Source organism: Gallus gallus, chromosome 6 (assembly GCF_016699485.2).
Source record: "Gallus gallus isolate bGalGal1 chromosome 6, bGalGal1.mat.broiler.GRCg7b, whole genome shotgun sequence".
NCBI classification, from domain to species: Eukaryota; Metazoa; Chordata; class Aves; order Galliformes; family Phasianidae; genus Gallus; species Gallus gallus.
This window is the reverse complement of record NC_052537.1, coordinates 29,042,664-29,060,118: the sequence shown is the minus strand read 5'-3', so window position 1 is coordinate 29,060,118 and position 17,455 is coordinate 29,042,664. Positions and strand designations below refer to the sequence as shown.

The 17,455-nt window shown below is 34.1% G+C and overlaps 1 protein-coding gene across 15 annotated transcripts in view; it reads right to left on the bottom strand.

Annotated features, from left to right (window-relative positions):
- Positions 1-17,455, bottom strand: part of ATRNL1 (attractin like 1) — a 419,950-nt gene that overhangs the window by 287,506 nt on the left and 114,989 nt on the right. For all 15 annotated transcript variants that reach the window (XR_003075754.3, XR_003075755.3, XR_001467269.4 and 12 more), the window contains exon 19: positions 16,106-16,243. Coding sequence is in view for 9 of the 15 variants with exons in the window: in XM_421777.8 (XP_421777.4) it covers positions 16,106-16,243 (138 nt within the window). In the remaining 6 variants the exon portion in view is untranslated. The remainder of the gene's footprint in view (positions 1-16,105; positions 16,244-17,455) is intronic.

Below are 17,455 nucleotides of genomic sequence, written 5' to 3'. Positions count from 1 at the left end.
ATTAATACCATATCCAAACACTTCCTACATGCTGTATAAAAAAATACTACTTCAATTACAATCCTTTGTGGAATATTTCACTAGCATATACATCATTTAGTTTATTTACTGTAGAGTTAAGAACTTTGTATGTGTCAATAGATGCTGTCCACCGCAGATTATTGAGAATTTAAATAACAGAAGTCTGAGAAGAGTCATTACAGTCAAACATTTTTATGATCCTTTATAACACAGAAAATTATCAACACATCCTTTCTAGACAAGATAAAATTCTGACCAATCGGAAAAGCAATGGCAAAATTCCATTAATTTTAAATGTCAAACTACAGAAAACATTATTGTAGATGCATGTTAAAATCTTAAATATATCTGGAACTCTTACTCTTGACTTGAGAATAAAAAAAAAAAAGCTTTGAAATCATTCAAACAAAGACTGAGTTAATACTATAGCTATGGTCCACAACAAGAATATTCTAGAAACAAAAAAATAAAGGTACCGTTAAAAGCTCCTTAAGTTTGAACTGGAGAAGAATCACAGAAACATCATAATCAACACTCCACTCTAATGTCTAAAGTAAATCTCTCCACGGTGGCCTCTCCACTGCAACTCTTGCTGCCTGATTGATTCCCATCTCAGTTCAATTCGAGAACTTTCTTCACTTTCTTTGCTTTTCCTTCCCGTGTTTATGAGAAAGACTCTTTTGTTTATGTAGTAATCCCTCTTTTCTACCCATGTGTACAAAACAGTAAGTCCCCCCTGGTAAATATTAAATTCCTACATCATACTGGAATCATTATCTGCTAATATTCATATCACATTTAAAGACTTTCTTTAGTACAAAGCAACTCTGAACCTATCTTGATGATCACATTATCCTTTTACTGAAGTTTTCATTGCAACTAAGATAAAAGATTTAATATCTGGGTTCCTGCTTGGGAGCGGATAATACTGACTGGTGACCTTTGTATAATAAAAAATTATTTTCCATTTTATAATACTAATATTGAAATGTAGTTTTTAATTTCTACCAGAGGAGTTTTAATGTTCCTTTCTTAATACACAATGAATAAAATTTCAATCCTGTCCACGGCAGGGGTTTGGAACTAAACGATCTTTGAGGTCCCTTCCAACCCAAGCTATCCTATGATTCCACTTCTGTGGATGTGTCCCTTTTCACACACACTATAATGCCTGCCGGAACTTAAAACAAATAGGACAAAAAGGTTAACCAGACTTGAACCACAGTTATACATAAGGTATCATTGACAAAACTTGTTAATTAGCCAGCTGTAGCTGAAGGCACAGTTCCTATCAAGAGATACTACAAACTGTCCTTTATGTTTCAGAAGCATTCTAGAGCTGCTTTTCAACCTCAGCTATAGTTGTGACCACCAAGGAAAATGGGAACCAAAGTAATATAGGAAGAATTAATAGCCGTGGATGAAGACCTGATTTTTGCAGTCACTACTATTCATAGCATGAATGGTAAGCCATGAGGTTAGCTATCCATTCAAAAAAAAAAAATTAAAAAATGGCATGCATCCTAAAACACTTCTTACAGTCTGCATATTAGGCTTATAAAATTGTCTGAAGCCATACCAGTGTTCTCCATTCAAGTTAAGTATCCTGAAAGTATGATCTTGACCCTCCACGAGTTATATAACTGAAGTTACACTCTTCTATAATCAATTACATTTTCCTAAATCCATTCATGCTTTCCTCTCTACATTAACAACTATTTATACACTTGTAAGACAGAAAAGCCTGTTCTCAAAAGTTAATTTGAATTGTGTAAAATCTTTGCCATAATGGCAATGAAAAACAAAGGAATATATTCTTAACAGCTCATTCTCCTTATGGTTCATTGCTATTAATAGCAAAGCACCAGTACAAGACAACACAAGAATTAAAATGTAACCAAAATGCTGCATTCCAGATGAAATTTCAAAAGCTGTCCATATGTTGAGAAACTGAAAAGCTACTGACAATGAATGATAATTAGTTCTATAGTTACTGCTAACTTTACAGGAAGTAAACCACGAATGTGGAAGTGGAACTTCATTTCTTTGAGCAACCTTAATTCAGCAAAAGTTTTTCAACAGTGAATTACAAAATCTTTTAGATATTATTAATCTTTATCATCTTGGAAAAAAAAATGTCATAAAATGAAGCAGATATTGCAAAAGTATATGAGAAAATTTCCTTCAGCAGCTCTGTCAGGACTTGTATACTCAAACCACAGAATTACTGATAAAGCAAAATTATCACTGTCATTCATCCCCTGGGATATCCAAATCAAATCAGCACCTGTATAGTGCACTTTAGTGTATTATGTGCTCACTCACACAGGAGTCCACAGATGCACTCCTCTCCAATCAGACAGATATCTACTTCCATTTAAACTGCATTTTAGTTTCTGCACTCTGCCCTTCCTGTAGAGTTTCCTGGATTTATATTGGAGAATTGTCAAAGGTAAATAGCTGATGGAACCACAAAGTCATATCTAAACTTTGATCTGTGTGTATTCATAATATAAACAAATAAAATACATGTTCATAAGGGTTACGTTTAACATTTATAGCTTGGTCTCACTTTCTAGAAAAACAAATGCAGCTGCTCCACCTCATCTACCTTCTTGTGACACATATAAGAAGCTTATATGGTGCTAAGATTGGTATGGTTGGAAAGGCACAAGAAAAGAGAAGCTGAGAAGTCACAGACCCTTGCTTTCTGGATCCTCATCAGTAAAACAAACAAACAAACACCCTAGTTCTGAGTAGCCCAGTAGCTCATTTTCTTCTATTGCAAGATGAACAACAATTACTCTCACTAATCAAATGCCTAGTAATTCAACTGTTCCCTAGATAATACCTTGAAAAAGGACATCATGAGCTAATCACTTTTACATTATTTTAAAAATCTCATCTGGTCGAATTTTGTTTAACAGAGTTAAATGCATATTTTAATTAATCTCAAGCTTGCAAGTCTGCGATGAAAAGTGGATTCCTACCGACCCATGGATCTCTACGTGAAAAGTAACTCTAAGCAAAATACCTATAAACCTTACCTACTGTTAGTGAAGTAAATGTGAATATGTGTTATCAAACAATTGAAATAGGAGTAGCAGCATGACATTAGAGGACATGCAGTGGGAAAAAAAATTGAGATGTTATTATCTTTGAACCTCACTGCAGGTTGTTCCACTGGCCTACTTACAAATAATAGAAATTATGAGTTTTGAATATGAAGCATGACTACTAATTAATAAACTTTAATAAACTGCAACCTAAAGCACCATTTGATTTCAAAGTAAAGCAGCTGTTAAGTCAAAAGCTACAAAATCTAAAACAATAGCACTTTACTCAAAGATATTAACTAAACCCTTGCCCACGGCTCTATGTCTATATTGGAAACACCAATATAGGAAAAAGCAATAACCGGAAACACAGTAGCTATCAAGTAAGAACACTTGACTTCAGCATATCCATTCAAGCTCCTGACTCAAAGATTTTTCATTATGTACTGTATACGTTTTCAATAAGATAATCACACCTCTAGGAAGGTGTGACTGCCATACCATTACCATAAAATGAAGGGAAATTATAGTATATCATGTCTTCTCCTCATTCTCTATTTCATTATTTACACAGTGCTGGTTAAGCTTGAGATTCAAAATAAATGCCAGCTGCTGCTTATTAGGCAAGGTTAGTATTAGCCTTACCCTTACACCTTCTGAAATAAATTTCAGTCCACAGATCTCAGAGAAACTTGTTATCAATGCATTCGTTCCTTTTTGTTCTAGCTATTGATTGATACAGCTTAGAAATTCAATCCTCTGTAGGTACTGGAAATGATCCGCAACACCAACTGGCAAGATGCAACATCCTATTGTGTATGCTTCTGTAGCAGTGTCCCATTTTGGTTTGTATCACAGAATGGCTTTGCAGCCTGTAAAAGTAATTTCATGGGATCTTCCAACCTCAGGCCTTCTGCAACTGTGTGACTTTACAAGCTCACCTCAAGGATCCCAGCTACTTACAGCTGTTCTGTGCTAGCCTATCTGTGATATCCAGCCATCCTGTGCTATCAGTTCAATCCATACTGCAAACAGTGTCTCTTACTAGACCCTCATTGGATGGTTTTACTAAGCACTGTACCCTACAGATGTGTAACACCACTGCAACAATGCGACCTATTGCACTGCTGTAATGCTTGCATACACTCTGTTGCTCCTTAGGATAGGAACACAGAGATAAACTCAGCTTCAGGGATCTTTTCATACTACTGCCAGCATCTGACAAACTTTATTTGCTCTATCATTAAAAAAACTTGCCATAAAATTCTCCAACAGAAAACATGAAATTTTCTTTAAAATAAGTATGTATCAAATGATAGGGTTATTATGATTCAAGTTTTGACAGTGCAAAAGAAGCACTCTCCAACTTAGGTTTGCGTTATGCATACAGGCTTTTCTTGAAACAGTTATTTTAAAACCTTAGCTATCATGCAAAAAATGTATCAATAATTAAATGTTAAAAGGATGCAAAACTTATACATCTGCTTAAAATATAAAGTTTTAACAATTTTTATCTTTATTTCAGATATTAACTGAAATCACAACATTAGTTTTAAAACCAGCAACTACTTAAAAATAATTTAAAAAAACAGGCAATTTCTACTCTATTTTAAACAAATAGCATTTCACAGCACCGCTTTGTATAAGATGCAGCTTCTAATCAAACAGGAAGGTTGTATGAAAATAAAGCAGACAAAATCCATGCTGTAAAATCAGGGGCCTATAGAATTTATTAAATAATAAATCCCCAGCACAACTGATTCTGTGTTGCTAACTCAGCACATAAGTGTCCCCACTTATGCTGACAACCAAAGAATACCCACCACCATTTCCATGAAATACACGTTTTATACAATTAAATTTAAAAAACTTTATTGTTTAGCCTTCATCTGACATATAGCTGCAACAGAAAGTTCTCTCTGAAATGGAGCTTGCTATGAATGGTACTTTAATTTGATATGTTTGCTTATTTCAAAGATTGCCAAACCAGGAGCTGTCCATGGATAACTTCTTTAAGATGCCCAAGTGACTAGGGCAGAGCTACGAACAATAAAAGTGTTGAAAAAGTGATATTGAAAAGGACAGCCATCCTCTAGGAAGAGCTCCAAGAAGTATACACAGGTCAAATGCAACTACCATTTCATAGCAGTTGTCAAATGCAACATATCATTTAACTTTCATGATAAGCTAGTCTTATTGGCACTTATATGACTAATTTTATTTTCAGTCTTCATGGTTTATCCTGTGATTTTGCTTTCACTGGTCTCACACCCATTTCTTTCTTACAGTACAATAAGTATCATTTGTATTGATGCAATTTTAAGGATTGTACTCTGTACTCACCCAACAGAGAGAAAAGAGAAAAGGGAAGACATATTTTTTAATAATTATATGGGTAGGATATGGCTTCTGTATATGATATGCAGAAAGTCTACAAAAATTAAAATCACTTACATAATACACATACATCATCATTTAAAGCAAGGTCAGCTATTCCCAACATTCATAAAATTTAGATCATTTTTCTAAATAAATAATAGATAAAAAATTGTTCTGGAAAAGGCAAATATTCCCAATCACTCTGACAGCCATATTTTCTGAAATTAGACACTCCCCTGAATATGGTAATTTTTCCCAATATGCACCAAATTTCTTCTCTCAGCTGCAGTGCATTCTCCCTAACAGATACAGGAATGTATCCGTTCTGAGCAGTTACAGGAATGCTCATGTTCCCATTCAAAAAAAAAAAAAAAAAAAAAAGACCAAACCTGAATGCAATTTAACTTCTTTTCTGGTGTTTACAGTCACAGCAAAACACAGTCAGACTGTGGCCTAAGACTACCAAGCTGATCTGGCTATGAGTAAGGTGATTATTTGTTTCCTGACAAACAATGCTGTGACATGCTTATAAACAACATGAAAATAACAAGTGAAGTTTTCTTAGCTAAATATTTCATCTGGGAAGCAAGAAATGAGTTGATTTTCTGTTCCAGGAACTAAAAGGTATCTCGGTTAAACCAACACAATCTAATGACAAGTTTCTCCCTTTTTTCTTACTCCATTTTTACACGTTGGTAACATTGCTCTGCAGTATCCGTATTTCACAGTTGCTTCTGTTTAAAGCAAGTACCCCCAAAATTGAACTGCTTTTTTAGTTTTTTACTTTTGCAATCATAATAAATGTGGCCTTAATTGTCAGCAGCTAATATTATATAATGGCTTCAAAAAACAGCCTGTTTTATATAAAAAAGAAAAATCGAAAACAGAAGACTAATACCGAAATGACCTTTTCTCTAGTTATTAACTGAACAGTCTTAAGCAGTGAGTGTCTAGTGTTTCTTTCATGCTAATATCACTTAAATATTCTCATGGGAATAGAGTATAGAATTTCTATATCTTGTTCCATGAGAACTCAAAGAACAGTATCAACTTTATTTTCCAAATGTTAATCTATAAAGAATATAAACTTACTTTAAACACAAACTGAAATACTCCATATGGAAAAATTATTAAAAGTACTTAATTTGAAGAAAAAATTAACGTATCCTATGTATGACTTTCCTTTTAATTCTTGCCAGTAATTCTTTTTTTGATAAAGTATAATACATTACTATAAATGGCCTTCAAATTCAATTTTACCATGGGTTCAATAGTGAGTTTTGTTAGTTCAGGTCAAAAACAGAATTCTGCATCAGATGTGCAGCATCACTTCTTCAAGCATGCAAATATTTAGAGATGTTTCTTTCACATGCCTACAAGGTTAAAAATATTATTTCTTAAATTACTCTTCTTTTATTTGATTGTTAAGAGACTTTTCACATGAATACATAAGCTAGAGTTGTTGAAAAATGATTATTTTCAAATGTGAAGACTAGGCTTAGTAAAAACTAAATCCCACGGATTTTTTGTTTTCTTGTGGTTTTGTTTGTTAGTTTTTTCATTTATTAAGGAAATACAAAAATTGATACTTTTGGATGCTTTCATTGTTATCCATCCTCTATCAGATGTGTTTAAGAAGACTTTTTCAGACACCCATGGCTTCATAAGTTTAAAAAAATATTGGAAAAAAAAAGGCTGCCTCTATATTAAGGATTTTGAAAATTTGATGAAAGGAAGTTTTTGGCCAAACGACTACTCTGATTCCCTCTCTGAAGAAAATATACAACTCCCTAAAATTATAACTGAAAAAAAAATCAAAGATTATTACAAGGCAGTATGAAAAGCAAAACAATTTAAACCACTCAGTAACTATTCATAGTGGCTTTAAATGTAAAAAAAATTATTCCAATCCAAGGAGAAAAACAACTAAAATCAAGAACTCGTGATTGCAACTATTTGTGTGTATTTGGTCATTCAGGATAAAAGCCCAAAGAAGGGAAATGTGTTAAACAATTTACCAGACAAAAATGGAACAAAATGTAAAGAAGTCAGCTAATCATTTCTGTATTATCCATTAGGAGGTACAAAATACTGCTGATTTTTAATGCATTTTAATGTATTTTTTTTCCTCTTAAATAACCAATGTTGTCTGCCATTGTAAGGTATTGCATTTACCGCTCAGGAAATGAAGGCAGAATTAACTGCAATCAAACAGAAATGCCATTACAGGAGTTTCAGGTTTTTTTTATATTCTTCATTCTACCAGTTGCAAAATGATTTGATAGCCTTAAAAGAATCTATTATTTCAACAGCCTATAGGATGTTTTCAAGAGCCTTATGGACTGGAATGACCATCTCTAAGCATGACAACTTCTTGCCTCTTCATATCCTAGTAGCATACTCGTGTAGGGATTCAAGCCAGCAACTCTATGTTTTCTTGTTATAGTGGGATTGTCTGTCATACCTCTGATCGATGTGCGATCTCTGATCTGATTTTAAATAATGGGCATATAAGCAAATAAATAAGACATTATATTATTTTATGCAGTAAAATTGCAGTGGATAATGGAAGATTCCATGCCAGACTTTAAATGCCAGACTGACCAGCTGTAACAGCAGCAACTTCTCAGCACCTAGAAACTTCATTTAGAATAGCAGGTTATGAAAAAAGATGGGGGTTTTTTTGGTTGTTTTCTTTTATCAATTTACCTTTCTCTTACACGAGAGACAAGACAACTCTGGGTTTAATCAAGTATTCATATTGACCTGAGGATAAAGTAGGTGATTCAGAAAGCATACGAGCTTAAAATTGCAACTGTCAACTCTTACTTGGAGGCTTACATCTTCTCAGCTTAGACAGTACCTATGTGAGTTGCTGAAATTTCTTTTTTACACAAAGTAAACGCATATCTACTTAAATGACACACATTTATTTTATTCTGAAATAAGCAAAAGAAGTAGGACTTAGGAAAAAAAATGCTTACATGTCTGGACAGCTGAAACACAGTTGTCTAGCTGCACTGTGAACATCTTTTGGAAATCAATGACATTACACAGTTTAACAAAAAGGTTAGCATACTAAGAGAGCAGACAAAATACATCTGATGAATGCTCTCTATCCCTGAAAATAAATTCATACAAAACTAAAATATTAAGAATGTAAAGGAACTCATTCATCACTGACAGAAACTACAGTACACAGTGACATGCAGGAGGACATGAATATCATTTCTGAAATCATGATAAGCTTTGAGAAACAATCAGATGAACACAGAGATAAAGAAATCAAATTATTGTATTTCTACAGTACTTAAAAAACTAATAAGTCATCATTAACTCTTGAATTATTAGTTCTCATGCTCAAATAGTCAGTAGGAACAAAAGTCTGCTAGTTAAACAGATTAAGATAGCACAAGTTACTACTACACTTTTTACTACTATTTAAGATATTATTACATCACAGGTCTCCAAAAAGCTTAGTTTAACATGATGAAATATTGAACTATGATGAATTACCCTCAGCTGGCCACCATCTCCCCACACAGCTGATCTCTCTCTTCACCTCAGGGGGACAGTGATTGAAAGTAAGATGAAAATCTCATCTCAGGAAAACCCTACTTGACTTGGGGAAGAATAATTTCATTTGTCAATCAGTAGCAGAGTAGGTAGAGAACAACAAAATGAAAAACTCTTGCCTCTGCCCCAAGACAGACAGGAAATGGGAATTCATGATGCCTCATCTCTGCCGCTCCGTACTCCCCACTGTTTTAAAAGCTCAGCAATAAAAACTTAGGTAGGGCAGGAGACAAGCACTGGGAGCTGATCATTACTGGAGTTGACTGAACATTAGCCCTCTTCTGGGAGGAACTGAGTGGTTCCCTTTGCATCACTTGTGAGTTTTGGTTGTTGAGGATTTTTTTGCTAGGTTTATTTTGAGTTTAGGTTACAAAATATAAATGCATCTACAAAAAGGATCCCACTTCTACCTAAATTTTTGCTTTTAATTTACCATTAATTTTGCTAAAAATCATACTTTATAATACAGATCTAATATACAACAAACAATGAGAAAATGATATATACACAATGATTAACAGTATATTGAAAAGTTTGCTTAGCAAACTTTGCTTCAAAGCCAAAGAAAATTGAAACAGGAATTTTTTTTTTACAAAGATCTTTTTTTTTATCATTCTTCAACTAACTTTTTCTTATGGTACTCTGCCTTTCTTCTGCTTATTTAGAATACATTTTGATTGGATTTAATTCAATTTAAATTCATAGCTAAACCCAAGTATGGACATTTTATTCACTCTGTATTCAGATTATCTTGAATAATGCTCAATAAACAAGATTCACAAGATTCTACAAGAAGAAAATAAATTTTCAAATCACATTTGGTGGAAAGGTCTTAAAAAGTGCTTATTCTAACAAACTCTCTACAAAAAGTAATATTGAGAGTTTCTCCTGAATATGTTATTGTGCAACAATCTCATTTTATTATCTTTCACAGGCAGCAGCCTTCTACCTACTACTAAAAACAAATTCCAGTGTTTTAGTTAGTAATAAGTGTGTTTATTCTATAATAGTGTACTGCATAAAAAATAAGTAATTGGCATCATTATCTCCACTCTATACTCCTAAAAAAAAAAAAGCAACTGAAAGAAAAACAAACTACTGAAAGATGCAAGACAAACAGTGGAACTGGATCTCTCTTAAAACTCAGTTTGATTTTCTAGCACCGAAGACAGTCTGACTTACTGCAATATGAATCACACTGTGCATTTACACACTTTTGTACGAAATGACTTGGTTCACATAGAGTCTTAGGAACGGTATCATAAGCCTCCAATCAACTGAATATCTGCTGTTTAAGTGAACAACCTCAGAGTGTCTATACTCAAAGACGTTAGTAATTTTTAACTGTACAGATCTAGTCACTTTGAGAAAGCAGCTTCAGTAATATTGTTCCTCCACAATTTGAGCAATGTGATGCCAAAAAACAAGATCTTTAAAGTATCAGTGCATTCCATAAATACATTTCTCTGTATGCTAGACAGCAAAATGGTTGAACAGAAGAACTGAATAAAAATTCTGTATTCCAAGTTGCCATGTCATTTTCTAAATGCATCGAAACTTCCATTAAACCACATTCATTCCTAAGTCTACTGTAGGAAGGTACAGAAGAAAACGTTTTTGATGTTGTTACTGTAGCTAGTCAAAGATATTGTGTTCAACGTTTGTTAATTTTTATTGCAAATAATGGAAGCATTTTGTCTTTATTTCCAGTCCTACTTTACACAGGACTTGAGTTTTCTGCTTTCACTGTAGAAGACCAAGATTAAAGCTGCCTACAATAGTAGCATTCATCTACTCACCTCTTTTCTGATATCATATTAAACACTGAGTATCACTTCCATAGTTCCAATAAAAACTCATAACCCAAACACTACATACTGACAGACTTTATTCCTCTGCCCCAACAGTTTTACAACAGTGCAGGCGCTGACCTATGTGGACAACACTAGGCAAAAATACCCAATCTGTAGGCACTGCAGCACAGGCAGTCACTATGAAACAGGAACAAATATTTCAGAGTAATACGACCTGACAGCAAATATCGTGTACCACTTCTACATGGTATTTTCCTCTTCGGCCTGTTCTATATTCTGGGGACATCTGTGAACACACACACACACACCTAGTACAATATTTGCTGCTGTTGTCACAACCAGCTGAAAGGTATCAGACATCAGATATTACAAACTAGCTTACAGTTGATCAAAAACTACAGGATCCCTACTCATACTAACTGAACTCATGCAGCTGGACACATCACACCTTCCTCATTTTGAAAATGTAAATATAAGAGAAAACCTACAGTAAAAATGTATCATTTTTATCAGTCACTTAACAATAATCTATACGCCATTTATTATGAAAATAGATGTTTATTTTATTATGAAACTAAATATTTAACTCTAGTTTAATTTTAATGTACCTGACTACAAGAAGCCATTTTATGTGATCACCAGATTCAATGGGAGGAAAGACTGATGACTGATGATTGCTTGAGGGCCAGAATTAAGATGTTCTACTTGAAATTTGTAACTTCTTCCTATAATCATTGCATATAGAAATTCATTTTGTTGTATTAATTTGAACTGGGAACATCTGTCTTTTTCTTCTAAATAATACATGATATATGAACAAAAGGAACGCGTCATCCTTCACTAAATTAATGGCTAAGAACAGTAGCCTTTGTGCTTTTAAAAGCAACTATGACTACAGGTTAAATGAAAAACATGCCTGTTAGCACATCATCACCTTGCATTCTTAATAGCAGGAAAGGCCAATGCAAATAAACAAAGACATGAACACAGGTAGTTGAACTAGTTCTAGTTCAATAATTTTAACCCAACGACATGCATATAATTTTGTAGAAATTCTATGAAATGACTGATTCCTTGTCTTTCTTCAAAATGTAGTTTTACGAAGTTTGTATATTTTATGTTTCTTTGGTTATCTTAGCTTATACTAATTCCTACGTATTTTCCTCAAAATGACAGCCTATATGGCTGTTCCTTGTCAAAAACTGCTGTTAACAGATGTTGGAAGTGATACCAGTGATAGATATCAGAGGCTGAGAAAGCTTCAAAGGCGGGTTACAAAATGAGATTTCAGTACTAAGACACCAGGCTTACAGCTTTGGCAGAAAAACTCACTCCTCTGAGTCTGACATCTAAGCTCCCCAAAGGCCACAAGGTGAGCCTGCTCTGAGTCCTGATGGTTTTGTCTGTGTGAAGGAGGCATAGTTTTGAATCCCCTGACTCTCAGGACAAAAAGGACTGGATCTTTCAATTGCAGCTCCTTCTTGGACCATCATGAAGAAAATGTTAAGTATTGCAAAGGTTGCTATTCCTGAGCTATAAAATGTTAGATAGTGCCAGAGGAAACGCAATCTCTAAGTCTAGCTATCTTTCATATGTAGAACCAAGGGGACATTTGCAATTACCTGCCATGAGTTTAACATTTTTCTCATTTACATAGACACCAGAAGTAATGACTTCTGCCTTTCCTGAGCCTCTTCTACAAAAAAAATGTATCAGACAGAAGTGACTCAGCAGAATAATCATATTCTTTGAGTAGTAGAACTTCAACAACATGGATTTCCCTTCTGTTACTAAAGATACACCGAAGGTATTCATAAGCAACAAATACATTTTACTTCTTTTAACAAGTAGAAATAAAACTAATCAGAAATTAGACAAATATTTTACTGCCCGGGCCAAGTTCATCCTCTTCAAGATACCCTGAAGCTAGGAACTCAGACTAAAATCTTAGTCTTATGTGGAAAAAAATCCTGAGAGTTGTATATGTAAGTGTATGTATATACACACATATACATAATCATAGCTATACAGAAGCATTTATATAAAAACAGGAGAAAAGTGCCGAGCTACACAATATGTAAAAGAAGCAGAAAATGCACAAGGTGCTCTCTCTCAAAGATGGATGTTTCAGAATAGCAGAAAAGCTGTGCCCTCCCTTCACACTCCAGTCTCTGGATAAACGTGAAAGGTACCCAGACCTTTCACGACTCCAGCAGATGCTACCAACCCAGTACGCTTCCACAAGAATCACATTCACTTATATTACTATTAATTAATAGTCTGAAGGTCTGTTAAAAATGTTTTCAAGCAGAGTGATTATAAATCAAATGGAGGAGGAAGCTGTTGTCTGTGATGTTGAAATTTCCAACTGTACAACAACAGGGAAGATGACAGACCTGTAATGCTACAGGCTCACTTAAACTTTAGCCATGCAGCCTCTCTGGTAGAAGGATTTTGCAAAAGGCTCATTAGCATATTCAACATCATGTATTTTAAGGTTGAGCAGAGAGAGAACAGTGGGAGTTAAAATACAATGTTCCCAATGTGCTGGTACTCACAGCTTCACTCCTACTGCAAAAGCAACAGCAGTAGTAGTGCAATTACGGGAAAACTGAACACTGTTTGGGGATGTTATCGCTTTATGAAAAATGGCAATACAACAGAGAGCTTACGTTATCTTATTATTAAATGTATTATATATTCACAGTATGTGTCATGTGTTAGTATATAGAATTCTCTCCTGGCATCTCATACATTTAAAGAATAATTTCAGAAATATCTTGCATAAAGAAAATGACAAGATGATAAGCAGTTAGAGTATTTTTATATTAACATTGTCAAGGAAGTAGATGATTAATAAGTTTGAAAATAATGCTCAAGATTTTTTGCCAAGACTACACAAATTTGTTTCAAGCAATTTCTTATACTGCTTTCTTTTGTTACCTCATATTGCAGTCTTTACTACAAATCTTACTCTGCTTTTTCTAGAATTTATATAAAACTCTTGTGCATTTCAACAATATGTAGTACAACAGAACCAGACCTTGAAGAAAACATGAGCACAAATCACTGAGAGAACAAGCTAGTATCTCTGTTCCCATCTAAAGTTAGAGCTGTTTTATTTTTAAAAATATCGATATTTTATAATTTCTGATTACATAATTTTGATATTCATACCCTTTAAGTTGTACCTAAAATGGGACTTGAGAAGAATTATACCTATAAGTACAACAGTAGAATTTAAAGATCATATAAGTACTTTTGTGAGACCAGTAGGAAAAAATAAGTTGTTTTGATATATGAGTATACTGACAAAGATATTCAGACTTTCTCCCAGTGTATATCACATCATCTCTCAATTAGAGATGCTGATTACAACGTCTTTTCTCATCCTCAACTGCTCACCAATTCATAATCAAGTCACAGACATGAAACAATAGCAATTTAATATATGAAAAAGATTGTAGTACTGCAAGATCATTCCTTTTAAAAGTTTTCAATCAGGATTCTCAAAGAAAAACCTCATCAGTTCTGAGGTACTCTTTAGGAAGGATGAGACTCAGCAGAAATATTGGAAAGCTCCAACCAGAAACTCAGCTGGAAGCAGCAGAGAGAAGTAGGAGAGGAGTATGAAGATGTCTGGTTCCAAAGTCCTCTTAAATCCAAGAAAAAGCGATATGACCATTTTCTACTAATCATTGATATTTGTTTCTGCAGAAAACTCTGCCCACAATTTGGACACTATCACAAATGCAATAGTAATATCTCTATTATAATAATATCTAGTAATAGCTCATAATAACTACTTTCATCAAAATGGTTTAAAGACTTAAACCAGTTTAAATTTTTATGGACTCAATACTTCAAAATATAATACAGATAAATAATAAAAATGAAAACAAAGCTTCACAATAATTACTCTCTTTATTTTTAAAGTACTCCTTGCACTAAATAGCTCCTGTTAAAATCACATTTACCAATAAAAATACAAACTCTTTCTCAGGGCTGAAAAAACAAGTTATAAAATTTACGATTTTACTAGTCTTATAAATTGATTTTAGCCATTATTGTAAGACACATAATTCACTAAAGGTGATGGAATGCTTATTTGGTTAGATAGCTAATGTATCCCTGAAGAATAAAAGCTATAGTAATAAGTCATTTTGCCATAAAGGTATTATAGACAGCAAAAGAACATTTTGTCAACTTCAGGAAATAAGAGAACTATTAAGAATTATTTAAAGCTTCATAAAGCACCAGAAAAATGTGCAACTGTCAATAGGGGCAGGCATTAATCTTTCCATCCCCTTGAACACTTTCTAATATATAGTGGTTAAGTTTACCAGATGTGCAGCTTCATGCATTGACTGCTGCGTGTTAAAGCGCTGAGGAACAAGTGAGTCCTTTAAATGAATAAATATACTTCAAGATAAATGTTCAGTTAAATAAACACCTATATCAGAGATGAAGAGTTACAGGAGAAAAGTGTCTGGCTACCTATCATATTAAATCTTAACTATCTTAATAGATTTTCATATTACCAATATTCTCCCCACTCCCATTTAGTTATAAGGAGAGGAGTTAGTGTCAACTTGAAAATCACTCATGCCAGTAAAAAAAGAAGTCCCACAGCAATACACACACAAAAAAAACCTGGATCATTGGATTTCTTTCACTTCAAGGAGAATCGTCCAATACGGAAATTATAAAACTTAACAGATTAAGAAGGTTAGAGTAACATACAATCCCTACTATAACAGGCTGCTCAAACTATGCATGAATAAGACTTGTTGGTCTGTTGAATTCATTATTTTTCCACAAGCATCACACATGTACAGAAATGAGTGCTATTAAGCATGTTTTTAGATAACGAATTTCATTTGTACTTTATTACATTTTTAAGAGGGTTGCTTAAATGCAACACAATGATACCTCTCTGAAGTACCACCACGTAAGGTGATGTTCCCCATATAACTGTTTCTCTCTACCTTTGCCTGAGAGCATCTTTAAATTACAGCCACGTTCTTAGAGTGTGCAGACCAAGTGACAACTGCAAAATGAAGATTCCAAATACAAAGTTGCTCTTAAAAAACATTAATCTAGACTTTGAATTATTAATTTATCTGATCGGTGTCTCTGGTATCAAATCAGCATTTAATCTTTAAAGAAAAGTGGATTTCACATTACATAAATTGACATTTCAATTTTTTATTATTATTATTAGTTTGTTTTTTTTTTTTAACTGCCAACAGAACTTACCAGTACACTGTCCTCCATTTGTGGGATCTCCATAATATCCTGGCATGCATGTTTCACATTGTTTTCCTGTTGTTAAGTTTTTACATTGATCACAAACATTGCTGTTGATACAGGTGCTGTGGCCATTACACTGGCAAGCTAGAATGCAACATTTACAAATCCATTAGTATATTGCTCTTTGGAATAAAATCATTCTTGCATTATTACAAAGCTGCAGAAAAATGCAAATCCAATGAGTTCAATCCTGACTAATCATCAGCACATATATATTTTATTATATATGAAGTTAATAATGTAGTGACTTTGAGCTTCAGGCTTGTTAGAAAGTGTATTGGTGGTGACTGAATCCAGCAAATATAGCTTTAAGTTGCTGCCTAGCCACTTAAAAAACCTGTTAAGAGTCTGCAAATCACTCGCTGATACCATACCTACATGCAATCTTTTGTGAAGTATCTGAAATTCTACTGTAGCGGAGAAAATCAACTTACTCATTAGTGTATTCTCTGGTGAGAGAAGGCATACATAAAAAATTAAACAACGATCACTTATTTTTAACAGTTCTGGTCCTTTCATTAGCTTTGGCACACTAGGGGATTTTTTAAGACATCAGAGCCACTTCAGACATCTCTAGTATCTACATAGCGTGACTTCAGTGAAAGCAGAAGAAACTGGAATCCCACAGACAAATATTTTACGTTTGACCCTAAAAGCCTAATTAAGCTCTTTGTCAAGTAACAACAATGAAGACCGCTGTTCTTGTAAGACCACACTCCTCCCATGTTCCAGTGCCCCACAGACGCTCAGAAAGCACTGATCACTACTGCAAGAAAAACCATGATGTGAATTCTGCTAGAACCCATTGATCCCACTGCTAGGCGTTGGCTGAAAGCAAGACAATCTCTCTGCAGTGGGACCCTCCAAGCTCACAGTACTCAGCAGATTAGCAATCTGTCAATTACTGCAGTTTATCAAGTGTCAGATTATGTCAAACCTGCCAATCCCCTACTGGTGAGGAGTGAGTAGACTCAGCAGAAGGCAGCTATCTCACTAAGATCATTCTGTTTACTCTTTTTGTAATTTGGATTTTTAATCTAAATGTCACATTGACTGGTGCTTTGGCTAGAAATAAAAGTGGCTCTCACTACATGCCTTAAAAATTTTTGGAGTTGTTTTAGGATTACAGTCATTGCCAGACTTGGCTCAGAAACCACTTAACTTCCCAAATTTGGAATCTCTTCAGTAGCCATGGCTATAAAATCTTGTAAATAAGTATCCAGTATTTCTATAATACTGGAGAATAAGGGTGGGTGTGGTGTTTTTTGTTGTTGTTGTTTTGTTTTTTTAATCTTT